The sequence below is a fragment of the Ipomoea nil genome, unplaced genomic scaffold, assembly GCF_001879475.1.
Source record: "Ipomoea nil cultivar Tokyo-kokei standard unplaced genomic scaffold, Asagao_1.1 scaffold1043, whole genome shotgun sequence".
NCBI lineage: Eukaryota > Viridiplantae > Streptophyta > Magnoliopsida > Solanales > Convolvulaceae > Ipomoea > Ipomoea nil.
Genome location: NW_017617471.1, coordinates 354,618 through 379,900, shown reverse-complemented (window position 1 = coordinate 379,900; position 25,283 = coordinate 354,618). Strand labels below are relative to the sequence as shown.

Sequence of the window (25,283 nt, the reverse complement as noted above, 5' to 3'; positions counted from 1 at the left end):
TATGGCCTTGAACATTATAGGACTGGACTGGAACAATTTCATGGTTATGCTCCTTTATGAAGGTGTGGATCACCCACATCCCATCTGACCCTCTTTTAACATGTAAGCAAGCTTTGCAATTTGTTTTTGACAAAGATTGGTTTTTTCTTCCTCTCTTTTTCTTGATTGGGATATTGTTTGTGCCATCAATATTTGCAACAGTTTCTAGAGTTTCAGATACAGAAGATTTTTGTTTGCATCCATATCGGGTACAAACAAATTTTGCATCAATAAATTTTCCAGATATTCTTGATCGGCGGCTGGCCTTTATTATTACAGAAAATCCAATGGATTTTGCATATTCTTTATAAAACAAAAAGACATCCTCCTTGGATTCAAACTCCATACCATCATGAGGCTCCAAAAACTTATGATGACTAAGTGGAACCCTATCCCCATCAGAAACGAGATGTGTACTTTTCGGTCAGGCAGGCAGCGAGATGTCCCTGAGAAGCAATTCCGGTCAGGCAGGCAGCGAACCAGCAGATCCGACGGACCACCGTACCTAGTACAAATCGGCTCAGCGGCATATTTCGTGATAGATGGACTTGGCTCCATTTTTCGGCCGACGAAAGTTTTCCGGTGAAGCTTAGTCAGGGAGGATGAAGAAGATGGTGTGAAAAGACTAAATTACCCATGCCAAATCGGAGCCTTCGCCGGATTTTCAACGGGGAACGGTCGGAGGGGCCAAATCAACTAAAAACAGTTATTTCCAGGGACTAAATCGATAATTTCGCGATTAAGGGACTACATTGATATTTCACTAACAATTGAGGGACCAAATCGTTGATTTTCCATTTTTTTAAAATCATAATTGGAAATCTAAATGCCCTTGTATTTTATGAATTTAAACGATTTTGTTGATGGAGTACAAAAATTGATCATGCCACAAGAATACTAGGACTAAAGGATAATATTTTGAAAAAAATGACTAAAAATGAATTGTCACCTATAAATTTACGACCAAAATTGGAATTAACTCTTGTTTTAAAATAGCTAGACGGACAAGTATTCTCCTCGTTGTTATCTCTACTAATGTAATGTTTTTCTGGATTTGAGTTTTGACCCATTATGTTGAGCTCCCACAACCCTTGCTTCTTCATCCACAAAGTTCAAACACAATGCCCCTAAAGGATGATCGAGTGGATAGAGCATGATTTTTTTTTATTTAAAAATTTAAAAATCATGAGTTTGATTCTTGTCAAGACTCTCTAATTGATTGAGCATGTCGCACAAGGTCTTTTTCTAGTGCGATTTACCTCTCAGGTGCAATTTGCGGACTATTACACATGAGCGAAGTTTACCCTTAATACACACAATCATTATAGTGTTTTGTCTTGGAGCACAACTCAATTGGCTATATTAGCTGTAATAAGTTTGAAACCTACTAAGATTTTTTTTTTTTTATAACAAAAAATAAATGAGAAACATTTAGGGCATTAGGTATGTGAAGTGGGTCTAACCAAACAATAAATTGTGGTACATATATATGTATGTATGAGTAGGTAACTGACTAACTCCGATCTAGTGAAAATTAAAGTGTCATTTTCATGAAATTCCTCAAAAAACTGGAATCCTTAATGCCACAAAGAAAACAGTAAACACCAGCCAGGCATGCAGTTGGCTATACTCCACACTACAATATTCCTAACTTGTAATTTTAGCAACAATATAATTAATGAAATTAAGCAAATTAATTAAAGTGATCACGTTGCATCTCATGATGGGATGAGTGGTGTATGATAGTACAGGTTGGATATCCATAAAAGAAATTTAAAGTGATTGGCACATACATACCTGCCTGGCTTCCCACTTGCAACACTCTCTCATTTCATCAAATTTTTATTATATTCTTAATTCTTAATTGTCATATTGATAATGAAACAGACACTTATGGATGATAGCTTTTAGGTGTTGCTTTCTTGTGACCCTAATTCACTCCTTTTGTTTGTGGTGCTGCTGCGCTGCAGCTAGCTCCTCCCGGACATGGTGTCACACCCGCCTAGCTACCTATTTTAAATTTACAGAAAAGTGTAAAAGTGCGTTTTGAGTAAAATTTACATTGTGATCCTAGTCGAGGGTAAATGACCACAAAGAAATAAATTAGCATAGGTTGTCCTTTGAGTAACTCAAACCAAGCAGGCTAATAGACAGTTTCGTTCAATTGCTAGATCAACTTAATTAGTTGGGTTGCTCTCTAATTGCTACCCGCCTACCTTATAATTAACGCCCGCATATTGCAGGTTGACATTCATACTTGTACTGTAATCGAGTTGACATTCGAATCTCTTATGACTTGTATGATCTGAATTGAATTTTCAAATTTGAGTTTTATCCCATATACATTATATAAAGGTAGGCGTTGTTCAAGTAGGAATTGGGGTGCTAAGGTAGGCGTTGTTCAAGTAGGAATTGGGGTGCTCGTGTTACGCTTAGAGAAAGTTCAGAGAATTACTTAGGGGTGTATTCAATCATAACTTTTATATCTTTTTTAATAAAAAAAATAATTAACTTTTAAATTTTGGTGGCATTTGATATAAATTTTTCTAGTGGCTCCCTAAATGAGAGGTTATGAGTTTGAGTCTAATAGGGTGGTATTGACTCTTTATGGTTCAGTATATTGAGAAAGTAGCTCTGATCTGAACATATACTATATTGTAACAGAGTCAGTATTACTCAACAAAAAAATTTAAAAGACTAACAATATTAAAAACATTTAGTTGTTTATTATTATAAATTTTTTAAAAAAAAAACATCGACATTTTATTTTATAAATAGATGGAATAGTAACTATTTAATGAATCATTAATGATGTTAAACTTTTACATGTATATCATGAGCATAAATGTAAAAATAATAGTAATAATAATTCACAGCTCTCAATGATGAGAGATGAATATAATGATAAAAGAAAAAAGAATATACGTGCTGGCCGCCGGGGTGAGGTTGATGATGATCATCAAATCATCAATAATGGCAATCGACCAGAGTAGAAGTGGAGAAGACGATGACTCGCTCTTTCGACGACGCAAAGGGGAAGGTGGTTTCGCGGCGTTCTTCTTCCGCGGGTGCCGCCGGAAGGTTAAGGTCAAAAGACATCAAGTTTCTTGATTTCTTCGTGTCATGGGACGATGAATCTTCACGGCCGCCGCCGCTACTGGTGGTAGTTGCGGCGGCGTTAGGCGGCAGTGGCCTGTGCCTCCTCATGTGACCGCCCAAGGCTTGGCCGGAAGTGAACTCAGCTCCACAAATGGAACACTCGTGCATCCTGTTTTTGTTGGAAAGCATGGGAGACGGCGGCGGCAAAACTCTGCCCGGAATTTGCAGCGACAACGTTGTAACATCCTCGTAACTTTCTTGATTTTCCGGCGAAGGAATTGCTGACGACGATGACGTCGCTTTCAGTTTCTTGTGACTAGCTCTGTGGCCACCCAGGGCTTGGAAAGAAGGGAAGACTCGATTACACGTCTTGCACTCGTAAACTTCCTTGTTGGCGGCGGGGGCGACCAACGGCGACGGCGGTTCTTGATCGTGGCGGCCTTGAGCTAAAAGGATCAAACAGTTAGCCATGTCTTCCTCCAAATCCACGCTTAGTTCCATATTATTATCCGAGTTGGACGACGGCGAAGAAGAAGAGGACAGATGATCAAAGCTGCCGGCGGCGGCGGCGGAGAAATGACCATCACTTCCGCGGCACTGAATCGTACTAGACGAGGAGCTAGTAGCCATTCTTAACGCAACCGGAGATGGCTGCCGCGGCCGCTTGGTCCGCCTTTTCTTGATCGCACTAACCATGTGATCGTCAAACTTGATCATCACTTCCAATCCGGTCTTTTCTCGTAGCGAGGGAGTAAGCAGAGAGCTCTCAATATCAATGGAGAATAAAGAAAGAAGAAAGTTAGTTGTCAAAAAGTTGGAAATGGGGAATAGGCAATATATAGAGCTAGCAATTAAAGTGCTTATATAATCAATTTTTGGGGCTTGAGAATTATATATATTGAAGTGGGTGGGAGTGGGAGGCTAGTGGAGGAGTTGTCTTTTGTTGTGTCAAATTTTACAACCGCCCCCGTGAACAGTAACCGTGAATATGCATCTTTTACCAGCCTTCCAGCTATGGAATAAGTTGTATATATATGTGCATCATAAATGGTGGATAATAATTAATAACTTAGTATTAAGTTGTATATATGTATATATATGTGCATCATAAATGGTGGATAATAATAACCTAGTATTTTAATTTCTAAGGTGTATGGTACTACCACTTTGGACCAGAGTTGGGAGAAATATTTTAGCACACAAATATAACACTATACTAGAAGGATCTTATCTCATCCCAGAATTTGCATGATTTAGGAGAGCATTTTCCTAATTATTGACTTATAATTTCCGAGATAACTTTCCTATTTTAACCCGAGCACTCGAATTAGAATATAGAGCCTATAGATACTTACCCGGAAAGAGACTTGTAATGGTTCAAACTCTTTTATTCTCTAAAACGACAATACCAATTGACCTAATAGAAAATTGAAATAATGGAGTAATTAAGATTTTGGTTGGGTTTGAAGAAAACCCATTATCCATTGCCAACCATTACTTTGAGGAGTAGCTGGCAGCCTGGCACCACATATTATTTTACAGTTCTCTGCCTCCCTACCTACTTATTCTTCCTCTTCATTTGGTTGTGTTGTCTTTATATCACTACTGTAAATTATGAAATTTCTGACTACCTGAAAGTGATCTTAAATCAAGTCAAAAGTCTTGTTCCGACCACTTTTGGTATCTGAAAAAACCTTTATTGCTATTTCCGATCACTTTTTACTTTCGACTTGATTTAAGATCACTTTCATACAGTCGGAAATTTCATAATTTTCAGCAATGATAACTAAAATGCCAAAACCAAATATATATTGCCCTTACATAAAATTCATATATACAAACAAATTAAACTTACTAAACACACTAAAAACGACTATTCAAAAAGCCAATTCAAGATGTACTCATTGATATACGAATATGTGAAGTAATTATATATGTAATTTTACATAGTAGAACTATACTGATACAATATTATTGGGCGATTATGCAAAAGTGTTGACTTAATTGGTGAAATGATGTTAGTTAAGTTAGATTATTAGTAGTGATATTAGGCACTTAATGAAGCAACCTCCATGTGCAGTTGACTGACCCAACCACCAACCTAGCTGGGTACCAAGAACCATATAAAGTTTGATCACTTGTTAAATGGATTACGACCCAAAAATCGCGCCGGGTTTGCTAAGCTGATCATGCATATATGGATTATTATATATATTTATTTTACTCATCATTATTAATGTTCTGTACATAATCCATATGCAGGTTAATGATGATTAGTGTTACTAAAGTAGCAGACAGCGACACCTTATCTTGACAACGTGTGTGCGTATATTTAATGAACCGGCAGTACTGGCTAGCCGAGCTGCTAAGTGTTTGTTTAAGTGAAGTTAATTAAGAAAGCTAATTAAGGTGATTAGATCATGTTAGTGTTCAGTATGAATTGAAAGAAAAGAATAAAGCTAGTTCACATTATAGGATGGAGTTATTAGTTTAAGTATTTTAATTAGTTTTATTAATATTCGTCATGATCATCGTATTGATCGACGACATGGATGGATAATATAATGCAGTACATGTGCATGGTCAGCTACGTAGTAGATTTAGTTTGCCGGCCGCGGGCCGCCGCTACTTACCTCAATCAATATCGGATGTTACTGAAGTTATTTTATGGTGTTGAATTGGATGGTTTTTTAATCCCAAATCTAACACATAATTGGGGAAATAAAGCAATGCAAGTATGAATTTGTTGAGCGGAGACTATTAATTTTACTACTAACGGGTCGTAGTTGACAGTAAACCAACATCACTTTTAAAATAATGAGTATATATGAGAAGAATAAATAGAAGTATATATTTTATTATGGAGAAATTGAATCCCTTTTATTTTTTGGGAGAGAATATTTATACAAAGAGAGACTCAGTCTAAAATGCTCTGCATTGGGAGATATTGTTACAAGATTAGGAGTAGGTAATTAACCTAGTGCTTTTATGCTACAGATTAGCCTAAAACGTCCCACTCCTGCCCGTATTGAGCTATGGACCGCGAGCTCTACCCGCTTATAAAGGTATGACACCTTAGGCCTTAGCTTATTCTTTGACTAGCTCTTTTGGGCTCAACTATCTCTCCAACTTCTTAAGCCTAATATTCCATTAATGTTTATTAAAGATAATAAATAAATAAAAGAACAATGTATTATGATGGAGAATAGAATAGATTCTTGGAGTAACAATGCACATACATAGTTGTCAGTGTTAAGAGACAACGTGGGATGGATAAATCGTGAGGGGCACGTAATTAATTAAGATGGTCTTCTAATTGTCGTACCTGGACTTATTGGTTAGCTATACTAGGAGTGTTCCCACTAACCTCAAGCAAAGCATTAATGTTATAAAACGCTACTACATACAGTCTACAGCTCTAAAATAATGAAAAATATCTGTATTAAGGACCAAAAAATTATTGTTATTATTCAAGGCTATTTATTCATTTTATCTATTATTCATAAAAAAAATTAAAAAAAAAAAAAAAAAAAGATGACTGGGTTTGGAAGCATGGAAGAATGAAAGAGCAAGCAAAACATGCATGGCGGCGAATGTAGCTTGTCTCCTACGTTAATGGCACTACAAACAATACTATAAAAATACAACTAACTCCGATCCACTACTTAAGCACCTTGAGAGGGAAGATATACGTAGTAGGCCAGATAGGGGACATTTTCAATTATTGAGCATGTATATCACTAGTATATATCATTCTTTCAAAAGGCTGAATTCCAACCCTAAGGGCTCCACACTTTGACCCGACAGAGTATTTGGGATGATGTAAATCATGGTAAATCAGTAGTATATATCATATGTGTATTCTATGTAGTTAACGGAGGATGGTGGTTTGGACATCAACATGTTTTTATAACTAATTTAACCGAAAAAGAAAATGATCGAAGCATTTATTTGTTCATAAGAAAATGACATCAATACTATGAGACATTGAATTGAGACGCGCCTGCATGCAGTTGTTATATTATAGACCGCGGTGCATAATCGATTATGCACCGCGGCCCATATACGGCGCCGTTTCTTTAAGTAAAGAAACGGCCCGCCGTTAGAGTTAACGGAGTCCGTTTGTTTGGTATATTAAACACCAACTGACACTACAGTATATCCAAACGACACTGCAGTTATATCAAAATGATACTGTAGTTATAGTGAAATGAAACTGTAGTGTATATAAACTGAAAGTGAATAACATTTCACATATTTGAGTGTATATTGTACAATGAAGCTGTAATTATATCAAAATAATCATGTAGTTGTGTTTTAATAAAACTATAGTGTATATAAAATAAAATTAAATAACATTTTCACATATTTGAGTCTATAAATATCGAATGAAACTATAGTTATATCGAAATGAAACTGTAGTTGTGTTCAACTGAAACTGCAGTGTATACAAAATGACACTGAATAACAGAGTTACTTTTTGCAAAACAGTGCAAAACGGCGGAAATAAACACTGTTAATTTTCATTTAAAAAAAAAGACGCGCGGTGCATAATCGATTATGCACCGCGGTGCATAATATAATCAATCGTTATGCGTTGGACCCGTGTCCAGCATGCTTGCTGGACACGGGTAACAGTGCCGTTAGGCACTGTTATCTTTTTTTTTTTTTTTTTAATTTCAGACCGCTTCATTGTAAGAGTATATGTTCATAATTTTATTACTATATGTTAATAACTATACATTCATAACTCTATAACTGTACGTTCATAACTCTATAACTGTACATTCATAACTCCATAACTGTAGATTCATAACTCCATAACTGTACATTCATAACTCCATAATTGTACATTCATAATTTTCGAAGCTCTATGTTCACAATTTTAGGGCTCTATGTTCATAATTTTATCACTATATGTTCATAATTGTAAGTTCATAATGGTAGAGCTCTTTGTTCATAATTCGATCAATAACTGTACATTCATAATTCCATACTGTAGATTCATAATCTCATAACTGTAGATTCATAACTCCATAACTGTAGATTCATAACTCTATAACTGTACATTCATAATCTTCGAAGCTCTATATTCACAATTTTAAAGCTCCATGGTCATAATTTTATCACTATATATGTTCATAATTGTAAGTTCATAATGTTAGAGCTCTGTGTTCATAATTTCATAATTGCATAATTGTATATTCATAACGGCATAACTGTACATTCATAACGGCATAACTGTACATTCATAATAATAAAAAAATAATAATAATAACGCCGTTAACGGCAAAACGCGCGCGATTTTTTTTTATATAACTAAATGACGCGTTTTTTAAAAAAAAAAACGACGTCGTTTTGGGCCCGTGTCCACAATTCAATGTGGACACGGGTCCAGGGCATAATTTGCCTAATATAATTTGCCCCTGCATGTCCACCTATATGTAGCTGGTCCAAGAATGAGTATAGTGGGCCGGTTGTTGTATATGTCCTTTGATCCACCAACGTAGGAGGCCCATGATAAAATAGTTGTCGATCAAAACAAGTCTGCTATGTTAGTCATGTAAAAATTTTACTGTGGAAATATATGCAATGAGAAGAAAGTGACGAAACGCCCATTGACGCGACACTGCTGCCTGCGCTTCCTTGGAGGGAACGGTGTCGTTTCAAAGGTTACGTCTGTAGCTTTGAATGTTTGTATTGCTGGAGGCTAGCTGGCTGGCGTGTCGCCGCGTCATCCGCCACAATGCAAATGATGGTGTTTCATTGAATCAAAGCCTCAACTATGGGGGTCTAATCTGAATTTTCACAAAGATTTGCATTATTGGCACCAGATTTTTTTGTTCTTATCACCCAAAAATATCTTCTTTTTTAATTCTCCTCTGCAACCAAACTCAGTTCACCATCGTTTTTTGGTTGCCGGAAATGGAGAACGCTTTGCTGCACCAGATGGTTCCTCATCAGTTTTTGGATGAAGATGGAGCTAGGGCCGAGATGGGATGCGGAAATTATGGGTATTTCCTCTTTTCCTTGATGTTTTTTACACTGAATTCTGCAAAAACAAGAAGATTTAAGTGAAAGTTTTAATTTTTATCTTGTTTAGGTGCTCGCACTATATGAGGAGATGCAAGATCAGAGCTCCGTGCTGTGATGAGATATTCGATTGCAGACACTGCCACAATGAAGCAAAGGTATAATCTTTCACTTTTCTTTCAAACTTCTTCCTAGCTTTTACTGTATTTATCATCTTCAATGAGAAACTGATTATGATTTTTTGGACAGAATTCTTTAGAAGTTGATCCACTCAAGCGGCATGACATTCCTCGACATGAAATCAAAAGGGTATAGTTTCAAAATTTTCTCATCTTCTGTATTACAGTGGACTTTACAATATCTGAAGAAGAAGATATTACTTTCTGTATAATCTAATTATCTAAAGAGTAATAATAATGGATACTGCTTTATAAGGCTTTCGTAGAAGTTAGCTGTTCTGTAATTTTCAACTTTTTGGTTTAATAATTGCATGTGTTTTCACTGTTCAGGTCATTTGTTCCTTGTGCAACACTGAGCAAGATGTGAGTTTTCCTTCTGGATTTGATGATTATTGGTGTTGGTGTAGTTACTGTTTTCGATTAGATGACTACTTCAAATCTTATATAGCCCCGCAAATGTCTTGCAGGTCCAACAAAGATGCATCCAATGCAGGGTTTCTATGGGGAAGTACTATTGCTCAAAGTGCAATTTCTTTGATGATGATGTAAGTTTTCGAATCTTTGTTATTAGAAAGTCTAGTCCGGTTATTATTATTATTATGCTCAAACAAACAAACTGGTTTGTGTCTTTAGGTTTCGAAGAATCAATATCACTGTGACAAATGTGGAATCTGCAGGTTAAAACCTTTTCACCATTACTATTTTTGTCATCATTTCTATCGATATCAAAGGATGCTCTTTACCTAATAATGTGGTGACATTAATTTCGGGGCTCAAAGTCAGTCATTTTGCCTCTTCTTTGCTTGTTTCTTGCATTTCACTTTTCCTTTTCATGTTTTTCCATTCTTCATCACAGAACGGGAGGCAAAGAAAATTTCTTTCACTGTAATACATGTGGTAAGTGACCTCACTATATTTATTTAACTTCATTTAGCGTGTTACATGGTCTGTTTTGTTCCATAATTCTGGGATTTAACTTCATCTTGAATTTTGTTCAGGATGTTGCTACTCGAATTTGATGAAGGATTCACATATTTGTATAGAAAAAGCAATGCACCACAACTGCCCAGTTTGCTTTGAGGTAAATACAGCAACGTAGAGCAATATATAAATATAAAAGCTCTTATTTTCTTATTATTGTGATTTAATCCTGCAGTTTGTTTTTGACACCACGAAAAATATTACTGTTTTGCCTTGTGGGCACACTATGCATCTTGAATGTGTGATGGAGATGGAAAGGCATTATCAGTAAGTTTCTGTTTGTCTTTCTGTTCTTTCCGCAATGAGAGCAACCGTATCCTCGTTGCACGTTTTGGTAAAAAAAATCTTATATTCCTAATAATAATAATTTGATAATGCAGGTATGCTTGTCCTGTTTGCTCGAAATCATTTTGTGACATGTCCCGGGTATGGGAAACGCTTGATGAGGAGGTAGGCGGTGTCCAAAGAGATTTGAAACTCTGCAATTGGTATATGACTTTGTTTTTAACTTATCATTGTTACTGCAAAATTTCAGGTTGCCTTGACACCTATGCCGGAGATGTATCAAAATAAGATGGTAATACACTAATATGTGTATATATTAGGCTTGGATTGCATATATTGATGCCATAATAATCTTACCTCTTCACGTTGCAAATAAATTAGGTCTCGATCCTTTGCAACGACTGTGGGAATTCATCTGAGACTAAGTTCCACATTCTGGCGCACAAGTGCCATAACTGCAAATCCTACAACACAAGGCAAACGAGAGAAGGCGCCACCACTTCATGCTCATCTAGGGTCACCGGAGTTGTTAGAGGATAAACCTCGATTTCTTAGATGAGGCTCGAGAGCAGAATATCCAAGAAGCAAAATCATTATTCCAGACATCGCATCCTTCATTCTTTCTGGTCTATTCGCTCCATCTTCCATCGGGGAGCATCATCAAGCACGTTAGCACGGCCATCATTGTACCATTTATGTGCATATCGGGTAATGGATCGATATCTTTTGCTAATTATAGTTTCCAATCCCCAATAATATTATAAAAGCCAGTCTGTTCTTCTTTCTTAGAAATATAACCATCACATGCTGCTTTTGCATCTTGCTCAGTCTTAATTACGTGTGGAGCTTTATATTTAAATCTGAACACAATCCTTGTTTCTTGTCCTCAAATTTATATATTTTTGATGATCGAAAACATCATATTACAACATGAACACTATGAATTGAAACATCAGTAAAAGGAATAAAATCTGAATTATTATTCTGTACTCCATAATTATTCTTTCACAAGCTTATATCAAAACATAGATCTTTCTGTCATTGAGCGGCTGCAATGGTCTTGCATTCCACTCAGCATACTGCAATAAATGTAAGAAATTTCTATAAACTTACTGTGTTAGTTAAAACTGTTAAGTACAGAGTAAAAGAATTCTGTAATTGAACTTACATCATGAACTGCTTCTCTAAGCAGTTTCATCTGTCTCCAGGAAACAGTCCTTATCTAAAAAATTTCCAAGTTAGGTAATAATCGCAGAGTACTAAACTATCAGACAGGTTAAGGAAAAACCAGAAAAAAAGTTAAACCTTGGTGTTAATGGTCCAGATAACACCTTCAGTACAAGGAGGAGTAGTGAGTGAACCAAAGTATCTGTAGTACATCGTACAGGTATAGTTGATTTCTGTGGGATCAATCCAACCTGTGTGTATCTCTTCATCTTCTTCATCCACCAGTAGTGAAATATTACTCATCAGCTGTCCTTTTTTACGACGAACTTTCATCAGAATTTACAAGAAAAGGGGAAGGGTGAAGGGCGTTTGAGCCGTACTTCATGTATAAGCGACTCAATTGAAGTCCAATGTTTTACTTACCCGGGAGAGAAAAGCATCAGGTTTGCCAATCCTGTAAAGAACACTAGTAACAGCTATTTGATTCTGCAGTGTCTGGTCCGGGCTTTGGTGAACCATGTGCAGCTCCATGGCATATCTGTTCAAACATATACAGCATCAAACATTCTTAATCGAAATGTAGGGACAATCCTAACTAAGTTGGTCAGACTCTTGACATAGTAACCATAAAGTTACCTATTGAATTGGTCAGCAACTTAGGCTGATTTACCTCTTTGCAATTTTCTGTCAGCTAGGGTCACAAGGCAGGGTTTACTGAAATGCAAAACAAATTCAAATCTTACCTTCTTCCATTGATAGTGTGTTCAGAGGGAGAGTGCCAATGTGCTGATTTTAAAGGGTACTCTATCCCATTAATAAAGTATGATCCAACATCACCATGCCATTTAATCTTCATGACATGAAAATGATCAAACCATTATATTAATGATCTGAGAAGGTGACGATGTTTAACATGACATATAGAAAACCAGAATCCTTAAAAATACCGAAATGTCGTGGCCACGATTCTTGATAGTGGCATTGGCAGGTTTGTAATACTTATGCTCGAAGCTTCTGATAAGTTCTACTCTTTGATGAGACATAATGTCGATGGGAGACTGCATTTCTCCATTCTTGCATGCTTCCCATTCTACCTTCAGATCTCCCCATCTGTGAGGACCCTTTTCACTTCGTAAACTGTAATCAAACTCTCTCTCATCCTCTTCACAAATACAAATTAAAAATAAGTTAGAAATATTAATAAAATCATTTTTATTATGAACAAGAACACGATGAATAATATTTGGTAATCTGGAACTGACCAACTTCTTGAGCTTTGATGAGTGAAGAATGGAAGACAAGAACCAAGCAGAGAAAAGCAAGGATTATGAGACTATTCATCTTCATCTTCATTCAGGAAATGAAAATGGCGGAGCTTAAGATGGGCTGATGATAGCTGTTAAACATGCTATCACTATATATGAAAATTCTTCAGTTTTTTTTTTTTTCATCATATAATTACGCTTTAACTGTGTCAGCCTGAGGATTTGGAAAATATCTCATATAATTATCATAAATGACAGTGAATTTAATTGACGTAATCAACTCGTGATATAATCGGTAAATTTATAGATAATCAACCGATATAAAAAATTATGCCCACTCATCACTTGGTTAGGTTACCATTTTCAATAAAGGTTTTATTAGGAAAAAAGATTTATTTCCTTTTTCTAATAATTCGGTTTTGAAAAACTTGACTAATTGGGAGTAGTTTTTTCGATCCAACCTAAAATTGACTATGAATATTCGATATAGTGGAATGTGCTTGATGTCAACCGGTAAGGTGTTGAAAATTGAAAGCACAAAGAAGTTGAATGTGAATGCATATAGTTCGTCTATCAGTTGAGCTGCTAATAAATTAAAATTATTAATTTATTTTATATAGATTGACCAGTTGAGTTGTGTCTCAAGTACAACCAGAGATCAGACATACTAGAAATGATAAATCAAATCAGGAATATAAAGTATGGATAAACATCTAGGCACTTGTATCAGATTGCGAGCCTATAACTTTAGTTAATTAGAGTATGAGCCAATCTATTTGCTGATTTCCTAACGAGTAGAATATAAATACTATTTATAGATTGAATCAAAGCAAGTCATACATAGAAATAATCCATATTTTCCGGTTAATTTGAGGTAATGCAAATATTTAAATAAGCCGTTTCATTCTAAAATTATGTTACCGAATCCCTTATCTTTAATTCAAGACAATGAGAATGATTTATTGTACGTGTAATGCACAATTCTCGTACTTATTACAAGAGTTCTCCTCCTTATATTCCAGATTTTCAAAGCTCCAATCAAGTTAAAATTTATTTGATTAAGGTCAATTAATGACCATGAGTAAGAAAAATAAGTTTTTTTTTTTTTTTTTTTTTAGGAAGAAAAAGAAGATTTGATATGTATTTGTCCACAATGAGAAAGCTCTAATAATATTCCATCACATTACATTGTTTCACACTTTTCACTTCATTATATATATGTTATGTTATCAGAAGACTTTTTTGGCATGTGCAATTTTAATACCTTTCATGGTAGGTAAGCAATGATCCAAATGAAAATGAAACATATAGAATTAAATGTCGTGATGCAGATAGGAAAAAGTGCATTTACTAGTGGCATGATATGATTATTGGTTGAGCATGCAAATATTCCTAATATTCATAATTTCTTTTAGATTAGTAAGGAAATTGTAATTAGTAATTACTACTTGAGTGCATTTGCGGTGCAAACTCTGCTCCTTTATAATAATTCAAAAATTACAATTTATATATTTGAATATGACATCAGGTATCATCAAATCCTCAATTGCTAAACTAATTTGAATTTATCATTAATCATAGTCTTAAAAGTTTAATTCTTATTTGTAATTAAATGACTAATTTAGAGTTCTTTTAACATGTCATACATTTACAAGAACTCATGCATATATATAATCATTATGCCTTCTATTGGTTGGAGAAGATTAAGAAAAAGACAAAAGTGGCCCTTTGTGAACTAAAGATTGATCACCACATAGAGTATAAATAAATATGTAGGGAGAAGAAATATGTAGTCTAATAACAAAATATGCGTGTAGTACAACGGATTACAAAACAATAAATTTAATTCTAAAATTTATTAATATCCTATGGTGCAAAACTCCAAAAATCAATAAATGAAATACCCTAATTTCATATAATAATAGCTTAGTTCTTTATTTCGTGTAGAAAGTGTTTTATCATCAATCACTTTGAATTTTCCGCCGGCAGTCGGAGATAGATTTTTCTACTGTTGCGTGGTTGAAGCGGCCGTGAATTTCTCTCAGCGAACTGCAATTAAAATTTCTAATTATTATTAAAAATTGTAAAAGAAAATTTTTATTTCGCAAATAAATATACTTTTCTAAACTTATAATTAAATTTAATTAATTAAAAAAAAAAAAAAAAAAAAAGATTACTCACGTCGTGAACAGCTTCTCGAAGCAACTTCACTTGCCTCCTGGATACAGTTTTTATCTAAAATAAAATGATTTCCGAGAAGTTAGCATTGACTCCAAATTAATTACTTGAATTAAGGAATAATTAAAATTTTTAAAAATAATTGTTACCTTTTTATTGACTGTCCAGATAACTCCTTCAGTGCAAGGGGGAGTAGTGAGAGAGCCAACGTATCTATAGTATTTTTTGGTTATAAATTTGATTTCATTTGGATCAACAAAGCCTATGTTTCTCTCCACGTCTTCTTGATCAATCATGGATGTTATATTCGTCATCAACTGCATAAATAATGGAATTAACAAAAACAATTCTTTACAACATAATTCTGGTACGAGGTACGACTTTTAATAATGTATTGTTTTGAAGTTGGTAAGAGGTTTGGTTTAGCAACCAAATCAAAGAAAAATGAAGTGATTAGTGGACTGTAATCATTGTTAGGGTCGGCCACAGACATACCTTGGAAAGAAACGCGTTTGGTTTGCCAATCTTGTAGAGAACAGCGATGACAGCTGTTTTGTTCTGCCCCGTTTGTTTGTCTGTGTTCATGTGAAGCATGTGCAGTTCCAAAGCGTATCTGTCGAGAAACATAGTATCATAGGTGTTAATTAAGAACATGGATATTATACTTTTATTTCACGAGGAAATTTGTAGTCACTATTTATTTGATGGTATACATTAGATAAATTTTATTTTGTGATCTTAACAATGACTAGCTTTGATTGTTTATAGCTGACTGATCAAATCAAGAAAGCTAATAAGATATTTTCCTTGAATTGAAGTTGTAACTTTGTAATTATCAAATCAAACTAACAATCTAACTAACTTAATTAGCTGGGAGTTTACCTTCTTCCATGGATGGTGTGCTCGGAAGGAGAGTGCCAGTGAGCTGCTTTAAGAGAGTACTCTGTGCCGTTGATGAGAATCGATCCAGCATCACCATGCCACTCAATCTACACCATATATGAACAAATTATTAGGTTAAAATATTCAATCGATCATTCTTTTTGATATCTTATATTCTTCTATTAATTAATATATGCTGATCGAGTTGACTAAACCCGTCAATTATTTGATTGATTAGAATGAAGATGTTGTTACCGAAATGTCATGGCCTCGATTCTTGACAGTGGCATTTGCAGGTGTGTAACTCTTCTTCTCCACCTTCTGAAATATTCTGACCCTCTCGTGGGATAAATCTATTGGGGACTGCAATTTTCCATTCTTGCAAGCTGCCCATTCTTTCTTTATGTCTCCCCATCTACTCGGCCCCTTGTCGCTCTCTTCATCGTATTCAAATTCCCTCTCATCCTCTGTAAGTAAACATCGCCAACAAACAATATATATAGTTAAGAAACATATATAAACAGAAAGACCATTCATTATAAGCTAAGGTTTTGTTTCAATGTTTCATGCATAATGTTTCATTACATACCAACTTCTTGTGCCGTTGCTGCATGCAAGAAAAGGAAGAAACACATCAGGGAGGCAAGAATCAAGGTTGCAGAAACGCTCTGTTTCCTCATTTTTACACAGATGATCGATCTGAAGAAGCAGAATATATAAATCAAATGAGGTTCGGTTCTTGAAGAGGGTGATCTGATATGATATGATTAAAGTGAGGAATGAGAGGGTGTTGTGTGGTTGGTTTATATAGAAGGGTAGCTTGTGAGAGGGCTATTCTGTCTTGGCTTCTATACATGAAATTTCCTTCATCTTTCTTCATTGCATATATATATATATATATGTATTCACATTTCACAAATACGAATGAATCTAAGTTAAGAAAAAAATGTTTTTACGGATATAATTAATTGATTTCTTAAGTCTTTACCAAATACCAACTCTTTATTATAATATCCAGATTATATATAAATTATTATTGAAATTTTTGTCCGGCACTAATCGAGTTTAATTTGAACCTAAGATTTTTGGTTCAGCTGGAAAAAGTTTGTGTCATCTCATTCATACTCCTATGAAGGGTTAATGACTTCAATTATAGTGAAACAAATTCTTCAACACATATATATATATATAATATTCCATATTAGATTGTACACAAATATTACGTGTATTCTTATTTTACTTTATATTTTTTTTATATGTTGATTGATGATTTGTTTTAGACACTGATACACTTTCCTTTTATTTATATATTAGTGTTTTTAATAATTTCGAATCCATCAATATAAATTTTGTTAGAAGTATAAGTAATCTTTTGTTATTCAAGACAATTCTGAAGTTCTATTTGAGATTGAATAATGTATACATAGAAAAGTAATAACACAATCTATGTTGTGAAGGGAACCTTCTCTCTTTTCTTCTGTATATTGTCTTATTATTTCTTATTCTTCTGTATTGTCTTCTTATTGTTCACCTCCACCATACCATATTTCTAGAATTCGACACACTCTTTTGACCTTTCAACTCTATTTCATAATAATAATAATAATAATAACGACGACGATAATAAAACTTTAATAATTTTTGTTTTTTTCTTAATTCGTATAATATATTATGAGACAATATAATATAATTGTGCAAGGTGATGGGTCAACATCGATAGTCAAAGATATTCAAAATTGTGAACAGTAGTTGACATTTCAGACTAGAACAATTCTGACCTGAATAGTTTGGGTGGATATATTATTTTATTATTTATTATTTATTTATTTGGTTTTGGTTTTACATTTAACTAATTGGGTAGGTAAATACTTGAATTTTACGGCCAATTAACATTGTGGAAATTATTACATTCAATTTTCAGAGCATACACACACTGTGTCATCTTTGAAGGGAGAAAGCAGCCAACTTCCAATCTTTATACACACGTTCATGAATATGGAAATCATTTTCAAACAATTTTGCATAGTAAAATTGATGATAATTATAAATGATCCAATACCTATATATGTGTGTATTTTGTACATTGAGAAGAGGGGTTACTTTCTTATTACTGGCTCTATTACATTGTAGTATGTATTCATATACTTTCTCAACCTACTGAAACACAAAGAACCAATAACGCCTCCACTGAAGTTTGAACTCACAACCTTCCAAATAGAAGTCCAACCCGGGTACCATTAGACCACATAGTCTTGGTAGAGGGTTTACTTTCTAAATCATATTATATATGTATTGGATTTGTTGTTGAGAATGCAATTATAAATTTAAAATATGACCTCACCAAATTCCAGAAGAAATTATATATGATAAGTGCTTACGCTTAATGGATTGACAATTGGCATTATTATCTTTGTTTAGGGTGGCGAATGGATTGACAATTGGCATTATTATCTTTGTTTAGGGTGGCGAATAAGTCTAATTTTATGCTTGTAAACGAGGAAACCATTTTTTCTTTTTGGTGGGTTTATATTTTATTTTCACGTGCTGCATGGTACCTAGTTTGAATGAGCAGTGGTAATACTAATATATTATAAATAAAACGTTGATCGAGTAACTAGACTGTATTTTTGTTATTAACCAAGAATACAATATGAAATTTTAATTTGATAGAGTACTTGCTAGTAAATTGGTCAGAGACTAATTCCTTGTATGTAACAATTGGTTACGTTGCACTGAATATTAATATACAATTTCATAAAAATGAGGGAAATTCATAAATCAGGTGCACCTATAGTGAATAAAAGAAATCGTCTAACAACATTTTTCGAATCTCTTAAATATTTGAAATGTATTTATACTATCTAGTGCAAATCTACACAATTTTTCAATGTGGGATAAAACCCATTTTCAATGTCTTTCAAAGCTTAGTATATTTAAAATATTAATTTTTCAATTTACACATTATTCATTTTGAGTATGTTGTATATCAAATCCACCATTTTACTTAGGACAACCAATTCCAAATTGAACCTATTTTGATATGTCCCAAATTAAAAGTGGACTACATTCAGAATATTGGATTGACAATCCTGCTATGAATTAAGCAAATCAAACAGCATCATATTTAAATTACATAACTTTAACTAATTATAATCTATATACTAATTTTACATCACTAAAGATCAGAAAACTATTTTAACCTATTCATTGTCGCATTCAACAAACCACAAATCCAACGAACACGGAGAAGACCAGAACAAGCTAGCTAGTTACAAATGAAACAAATTAAAGAAGCAATTATTCAAATCAAACATGTCCTAAGATTATTATAGGACACCTTTTCTTTCAACTGACGTATGTAGGAAAACTAAATTGCATACTTAAATGACTTTTTCTTTTATGACATGCTTGGCAATTTGCAATTAACTATTATCAATCACAAAAAATATAATACATGTTAAACTTAGTTTGGGATTACCCAGCCAATATTGGCTTTGCAAGCTGATGTGGCTAAGCCACATCAGCATTTTTCATTTTTTTTATAATTAAGGCGGTTTGCAAATTTGCTTCTGCAGCAAATTTGCAAACCGCTGACAAAAGCTGCCATTATTTAATTTTGTTTTATTGTTTTTCTTTTTCTTTTTAATATTTTAATATTATTAATAATGTTATTTTAATATGTTGGGCCCACTTTTGAAGGTTGATTGAATTTGCAGGGATGTAGTATGAATAGTAGATGATTTGCAAATGGGATGATGTGGAAGTGGGACCCATTTTTGAGAGTGGGAGATGTTTGCAGGGATAAGGACAGCCTTACATTTCTATCCTATTAACCATTAGAACGAGACACAGATTGATCAAGTAATTGATTTGATAATCACAATATTTCAAGTTCGACTTTCTATCAAAATTGTTTAGAATTTTTATTTTATTTTTTTTTATAAATAACGATCTAATGTTATCTAATTTTGATTATTTACAATGGTCCTATTTGGTAAAATAGTTAGTTTATCAGTCAATTTTGACTTATTTGATCACTATTAGTTACATATTTGACTTGGTTAAAAAATCAATATAAGTGTTTGGTTAATTAGCTTTTTGAAATTTCAAAATTAAATGCTAAAATTCAAAAAGTTACTTAAAATAACTTTTTAAATTAACTTTATATATATATATATAGAGTAAATATATAAATTGGTCCCTCGACTATAGCTAAATTCACAAATTGGTCCTCAACTTTCAATTTCACCCAATTAAGTCCTTAACTTTGTAATTTTAACACAATTTGGTCCTCTGTCTATTTGACCGTTTGTTGACTGTGATTTTTGAGGATATATATGTAATTTCATGGTCCATCGTCGGTTTTTTAAGGTTCCGGTTGCATTTCCAGACCGCACTGTTACATTTGAATCCACTGTCGAAAGCAATCTACCAAATTCGGTCACCTTCTTCATCCTCCCTTTGGATTCAATGTAGTTGAATTCGTACCAGAGCGAAGAAGACGATGTGTTTCCGAACCGGTGCAACGTCATCCTGGAGGCCTCCACGTGCTCCGACGAGAGCTGAAGGTTCTTCTGGAGATCGTCGATCACGGTCAACAAACGGTCAATTAGATGGAGGACCAAATCGTGTCAAAATTGCAAAGTTAAGGACTTAATTAGGTTAAATTGAAAGTTGAGGACCAATTTGTGAATTTAGCTATAGTTGAGGGACCATTTTGGATATTTACTCATATATATATATATATATATATATATTGAAAGGTTCTCATGCGGTTATTTATGTGCGTGAGATTTGTACTTAATGTGCGTGAGTGTTGTGTCTAATGTGCCTGAGATTTGTACTTAATGTGCGTGAATATGTAAAATGCAACAGAAAATATGGATATCAGCTTCTTCCCCATCCCCACTAGCCATTGCCCCCTCCCTGATGATGATGATGCAGAGGCGAACTATGGTGATTAAGAATTATGAGAATAATACAACAGAAATCCACACTTAGCTAGTGTGTAAATTTTGTTGTGCGTGCGTCATATATATAAACATTCAACTGTACTGAAGGTAGAAGGAAGAAGTAACAAGAAGCTTGGGCGTTAATGTGCGTGAGTTTTCTGTTCTGCTTCTTTCTGAGCTCGTAATTCTGAACTACTCACGCACATTAAGCACAAATCTCACGCATATTAAGCACAATACTCAGGCACATTAAGTACAAAACTCACGCATATTAACATCACGCACATTAAGTACAAATCGCAGGCACATTAAACACAATACTCACGCACATTATAAACCTCACGCACATTAATTCACCGCACAACCGCACGGGAAGCAACAAATATGTATATATATATATATATATATATATATATATATATATATATATATATATATATATATATATATATATATATATAACAGTTTTCAATTAACAACTAATTTACTAAACATCTTTCCACAATTAATTAATATTATCAACTAATTATACCATCTAATTCAATTAGCTAACAGTCATTTACCATACACGCCCAATATATTTTTTGGTCATGATAGACACTTAAATTTTGATAAATATTGATTATTTATCAATATTAGTATATTTGAATATATTTAAAATATTTTAGATAATATTGATATTATCTAATTTGTTAATTAGATAATATAAAAAGAGTTTGAACATATCAAAACTCTTCTATCCTACAGCTATAAATAGGGCCTTTTGTTTCTATGTAATCACACAGACATCCTAGGAAAAATCATAGAAAGAACTCTGAAGTTTATTCAGAGATCACATTTTTAAAAATGTGATCTAAAGTAAAAGTCTCTCCTCCTCCATATGTTGATGCATGTTGATCCAAACTTCCATCGAAGATCAAGTCATTTGAACCCGGAGGCCCTTCAAGAAGAACAATAATGGAGTGTTTAAGACACCCAATTGAAGAATCAGAGAACCATCCAAAAACTTGTATCCACACCGCATTTGATACTTGAAACCCTTCAATAATGGAGTGTTCAAGACACCCAATTGAAGAATCAGAGGACCATCCAAAAACTTGTATCCACACCGCATTTGATACTTGATATGTAACCAGGATTTTGAATATTTGATGGCACTTGAACCAACAACGAAATTCTTTGTTTACAGTCACATTTTGAAAGAATGGGTGGTGATAAATGATGGTGTATTGTAGACGTAAGCAAGCATTTAGGAAAGGTGTAAGACGGCGGATTTACAGGTGGCTCGGCCGTATTTTGCCAGCGGTTTTTCAGTTCTCGAATCTCATTCGACTCGGAAGTTTCCAGATATTTGAGACCATAAATATCTTCCATTCGACTAGCTACCTCACTAAACAACATTCCTAATTTTTTTACGAAATTCCATTTTTTTACACCATATGTCCTATTTTATTTGTCTTAATTACTATTCATTTGTCAAATTAATTATTTCTTTTTTTGTTTATTTCTATTAGTATTTTTTTATAATTTTTAAATTTAATTTTTTGTGTTTAATAATATTTTTGATGTAGTTTTTAAATATATAAAAAAATTTACATACTAATTTTAAATTTAATATAATAAAAAATTAAATTGTAAATAACTTCAGTTAAACATTGTTAATCGAATCGGACACATAAAATGGAATGGAGGGAATAGTATATAATTTATTGAGTATGCAGATGGAGGTTGAGTTTGTAGTTTAATTAATTTCCTATGAACATACATGCATACTGCAGGTTGGGAATAGTATTTCTTGAATCTTCTGGAATGGAATATAATGGGTACGGTATATCTTTCAACAACTTCATTGATGGTTTATGCAAGTGACATTTTATGCCAATAGCAAGGTGGCTGCTTGCCATTTGTGGACAGGCCGGATTTCATCTTTTTGCATTTTTTAAAATATATTTTGAAAAAAATAATAATAATGGAGCATTATGATACTTAATTAACAGAGATAATTTAGGAGCTGACTTTGGTGGAAAGACCACATTCAGATTTTAATTTTTAATTTTTATTTCTAAGATCTCTCGACGTCGTCCCACTCCCATCATCTTTATCTCTGGCCTACCAAACACGCCCTCCAATTATTATTCCTATAAATACTAACAAAGCTACTGGCTTCAGCCTGCAGTAAATTAAAGCATTAATATTATTATGTTATAGACTTATAGTGCATGTTTGGACTGAAAATGGCGGTGAAAATCTTCTTGTTTACATTGCTCTTGCTTTCGGTGACGGTGGATTTGGGTGGTGCCACCAGCCGGGGGATGGCGACGGAGAGGCGGTCTGCAGTCGGCATCGCGGAGGCCGCCGGCACCTTATTGGGGCATAGCTATGGACAGCAGGAGCCCGAGATAAATAATCACCACAATATTCCTAGGGATTCTTGGCCGGAGAATGGTCAAACCCCAACCTCGCCGGCAGCCTTCAAGACCACCACAGAAGAGAACAACGGCTAGATTTATCCACAGCCATGCATGCATGCAGTACTGCACTGCACGTGTGATGACAAGTTTGTTGATATATATGTTATATATAGTGTGTATTATTAAACATATTCTAGCTTTGTTAAAATGATGTGATTGATATCCTACTACAATATAGTGAAGGTGTGTCATATATGAATAAGTATTTCTAACTAGTCGCACCAAAAGGTGCAGTGGTTTCTAGATATGTAATTCACTCTTGTATAATCTCTTTCCAGTAACTGTTTTGTTATATATATAGATAATTCTATATTCAATTTTTTTTTCATTTAAAATATAATTCAAAATTAAATTTTTAGTTTTTACACCGATATTGTCCTTGAGTATATAGCACATATTCATAATTAGTGGTGTATAGTAGCAATTTATTTGGTTTAAATCACCAACCCAATTATATTGCTGGGTGTTTGGGAATCGTGGCCCAGAAGTATCCAAATTTCCTTATATATATAAAGTCCATTACTATTACTAGCTAGCTAGGTTGTATATATAGCCTAGGAGTGATATGGTCGATAATTGACTAAATAATTTTAAAATTTCAATTGTAATATCACATCATAATAATAATCGATCATTAAGTTATTTTTTATTGGAAAAAAAAAAAAAAAAACACAGCAAGAGCCAGCAAGAATACAAAAATGGTGATGGGGAAGGATCGGACCTACTGGCTAGTGGCAGTGTAAAGAGTCAAAAGAAATGAGCTTCATTACGGCCATGTTAATGGAGTACTGTACATCAGCATGTTGTGCAGACTGGATGGCATTTGGACCGTACCCCAAAGTCATACATCATATCCATATTCATGCAATTACACAACTTTATTTGTACTCAACGATCGAGGACGCGTGTTGAAAAACAAGGCACCCTACTATACATACATTTCTTTAATTTTAATTAATTAGCCTACATACTCCCCTATATTGAATTAATTAATTAATGTCTGCACATTTTCAATACTCTAAAAAAAAGTATTACTCCTTACTTTTATTAACGATCCAAATCAATTTTGTTCACAAAAATGTTGAAGTTATTATTGTTAACACGAATGTTAGTTGTTGATGTATGTCATATATATGTAGTGATTGAAGTACGTACGTAGAGGTAGAAATGCATGCATGCATATATAGTGCATATGAAGGTGGCCTTCCCATGTATATATCCTCCTTACGTATACTATAAGGCGCAATATTGCAACCTAAGCAGACTGTCTGTCTGTCTGTCTATTTTTAAAAGTGGAATACTAATTTGAACAAAGAAAGAAAAAGAAACAAGAGAATTGAATTTAGCGAGAGTTAATTAAATGTTAATAAACTTTATATATTAATGATGCGGCGTGGGGAGAAATGAATAGAGAAAAGATGGCGAAATGTATGGAGCTTGTCCACTTTTTTTAAATTATTAGGATCCTCAGAAAGGGTGTTTAATTCATCCCTTCGATCGTTGATCATGCTTTAATTTCACTAATCAGTAGTTGAATTAGTCAAGCGATTAGGTTATTACTCCAACACGGTGTCTGATGAGACTCGATCCCAGGTTATCATTTCTAAAGTTTATCCGGCATATGACCAAGTGAGCTGCTAATGTGGGCTAAATCAAATATTTCAATATAAGTACTTTCTGTTGCTTTTCTCTGTTTGTTTGGACTTTTGGGCTCGAAGATTCTCTTACGATGACACTATAAATCATGGCAAT

The 25,283-nt window shown here is 34.0% G+C and overlaps 4 protein-coding genes across 4 annotated transcripts; 1 reads left to right on the top strand and 3 right to left on the bottom strand.

Moving 5' to 3' along the window:
• Positions 1-2,807: 2,807 nt before the first annotated feature.
• LOC109181863 (zinc finger protein ZAT5-like) lies at positions 2,808-4,199 on the bottom strand. The gene has a single exon (XM_019331805.1). The coding sequence runs from the start codon at positions 3,853-3,855 to the stop codon at positions 3,007-3,009; it is 849 nt and encodes a 282-aa protein (XP_019187350.1). The 5' UTR covers positions 3,856-4,199; the 3' UTR covers positions 2,808-3,006.
• Positions 4,200-8,801: 4,602 nt separating this feature from the next.
• On the top strand, positions 8,802-11,475 carry LOC109181862 (E3 ubiquitin-protein ligase MIEL1-like). The gene is made up of 12 exons (XM_019331804.1): positions 8,802-9,152; positions 9,242-9,329; positions 9,421-9,480; positions 9,681-9,713; positions 9,818-9,895; positions 9,984-10,027; positions 10,207-10,247; positions 10,349-10,431; positions 10,507-10,598; positions 10,712-10,781; positions 10,867-10,908; positions 10,998-11,475. Exons 1-12 carry the CDS (start codon positions 9,064-9,066, stop codon positions 11,154-11,156), a joined length of 879 nt encoding a protein of 292 aa, XP_019187349.1. The 5' UTR covers positions 8,802-9,063; the 3' UTR covers positions 11,157-11,475.
• LOC109181866 (alpha carbonic anhydrase 7-like) lies at positions 11,464-13,261 on the bottom strand. The gene is made up of 7 exons (XM_019331807.1): positions 13,046-13,261; positions 12,731-12,945; positions 12,527-12,633; positions 12,207-12,321; positions 11,922-12,089; positions 11,785-11,838; positions 11,464-11,695 (listed from the first exon to the last, which is right to left on the bottom strand). Exons 1-7 carry the CDS (start codon positions 13,134-13,136, stop codon positions 11,630-11,632), a joined length of 816 nt encoding a protein of 271 aa, XP_019187352.1. The 5' UTR covers positions 13,137-13,261; the 3' UTR covers positions 11,464-11,629.
• Positions 13,262-14,821: 1,560 nt separating this feature from the next.
• On the bottom strand, positions 14,822-16,924 carry LOC109181865 (alpha carbonic anhydrase 7-like). Its single transcript, XM_019331806.1, has 7 exons — positions 16,698-16,924; positions 16,364-16,575; positions 16,109-16,215; positions 15,722-15,839; positions 15,376-15,543; positions 15,230-15,283; positions 14,822-15,097 (listed from the first exon to the last, which is right to left on the bottom strand). Exons 1-7 carry the CDS (start codon positions 16,786-16,788, stop codon positions 15,014-15,016), a joined length of 834 nt encoding a protein of 277 aa, XP_019187351.1. The 5' UTR covers positions 16,789-16,924; the 3' UTR covers positions 14,822-15,013.
• Positions 16,925-25,283: the final 8,359 nt, after the last annotated feature.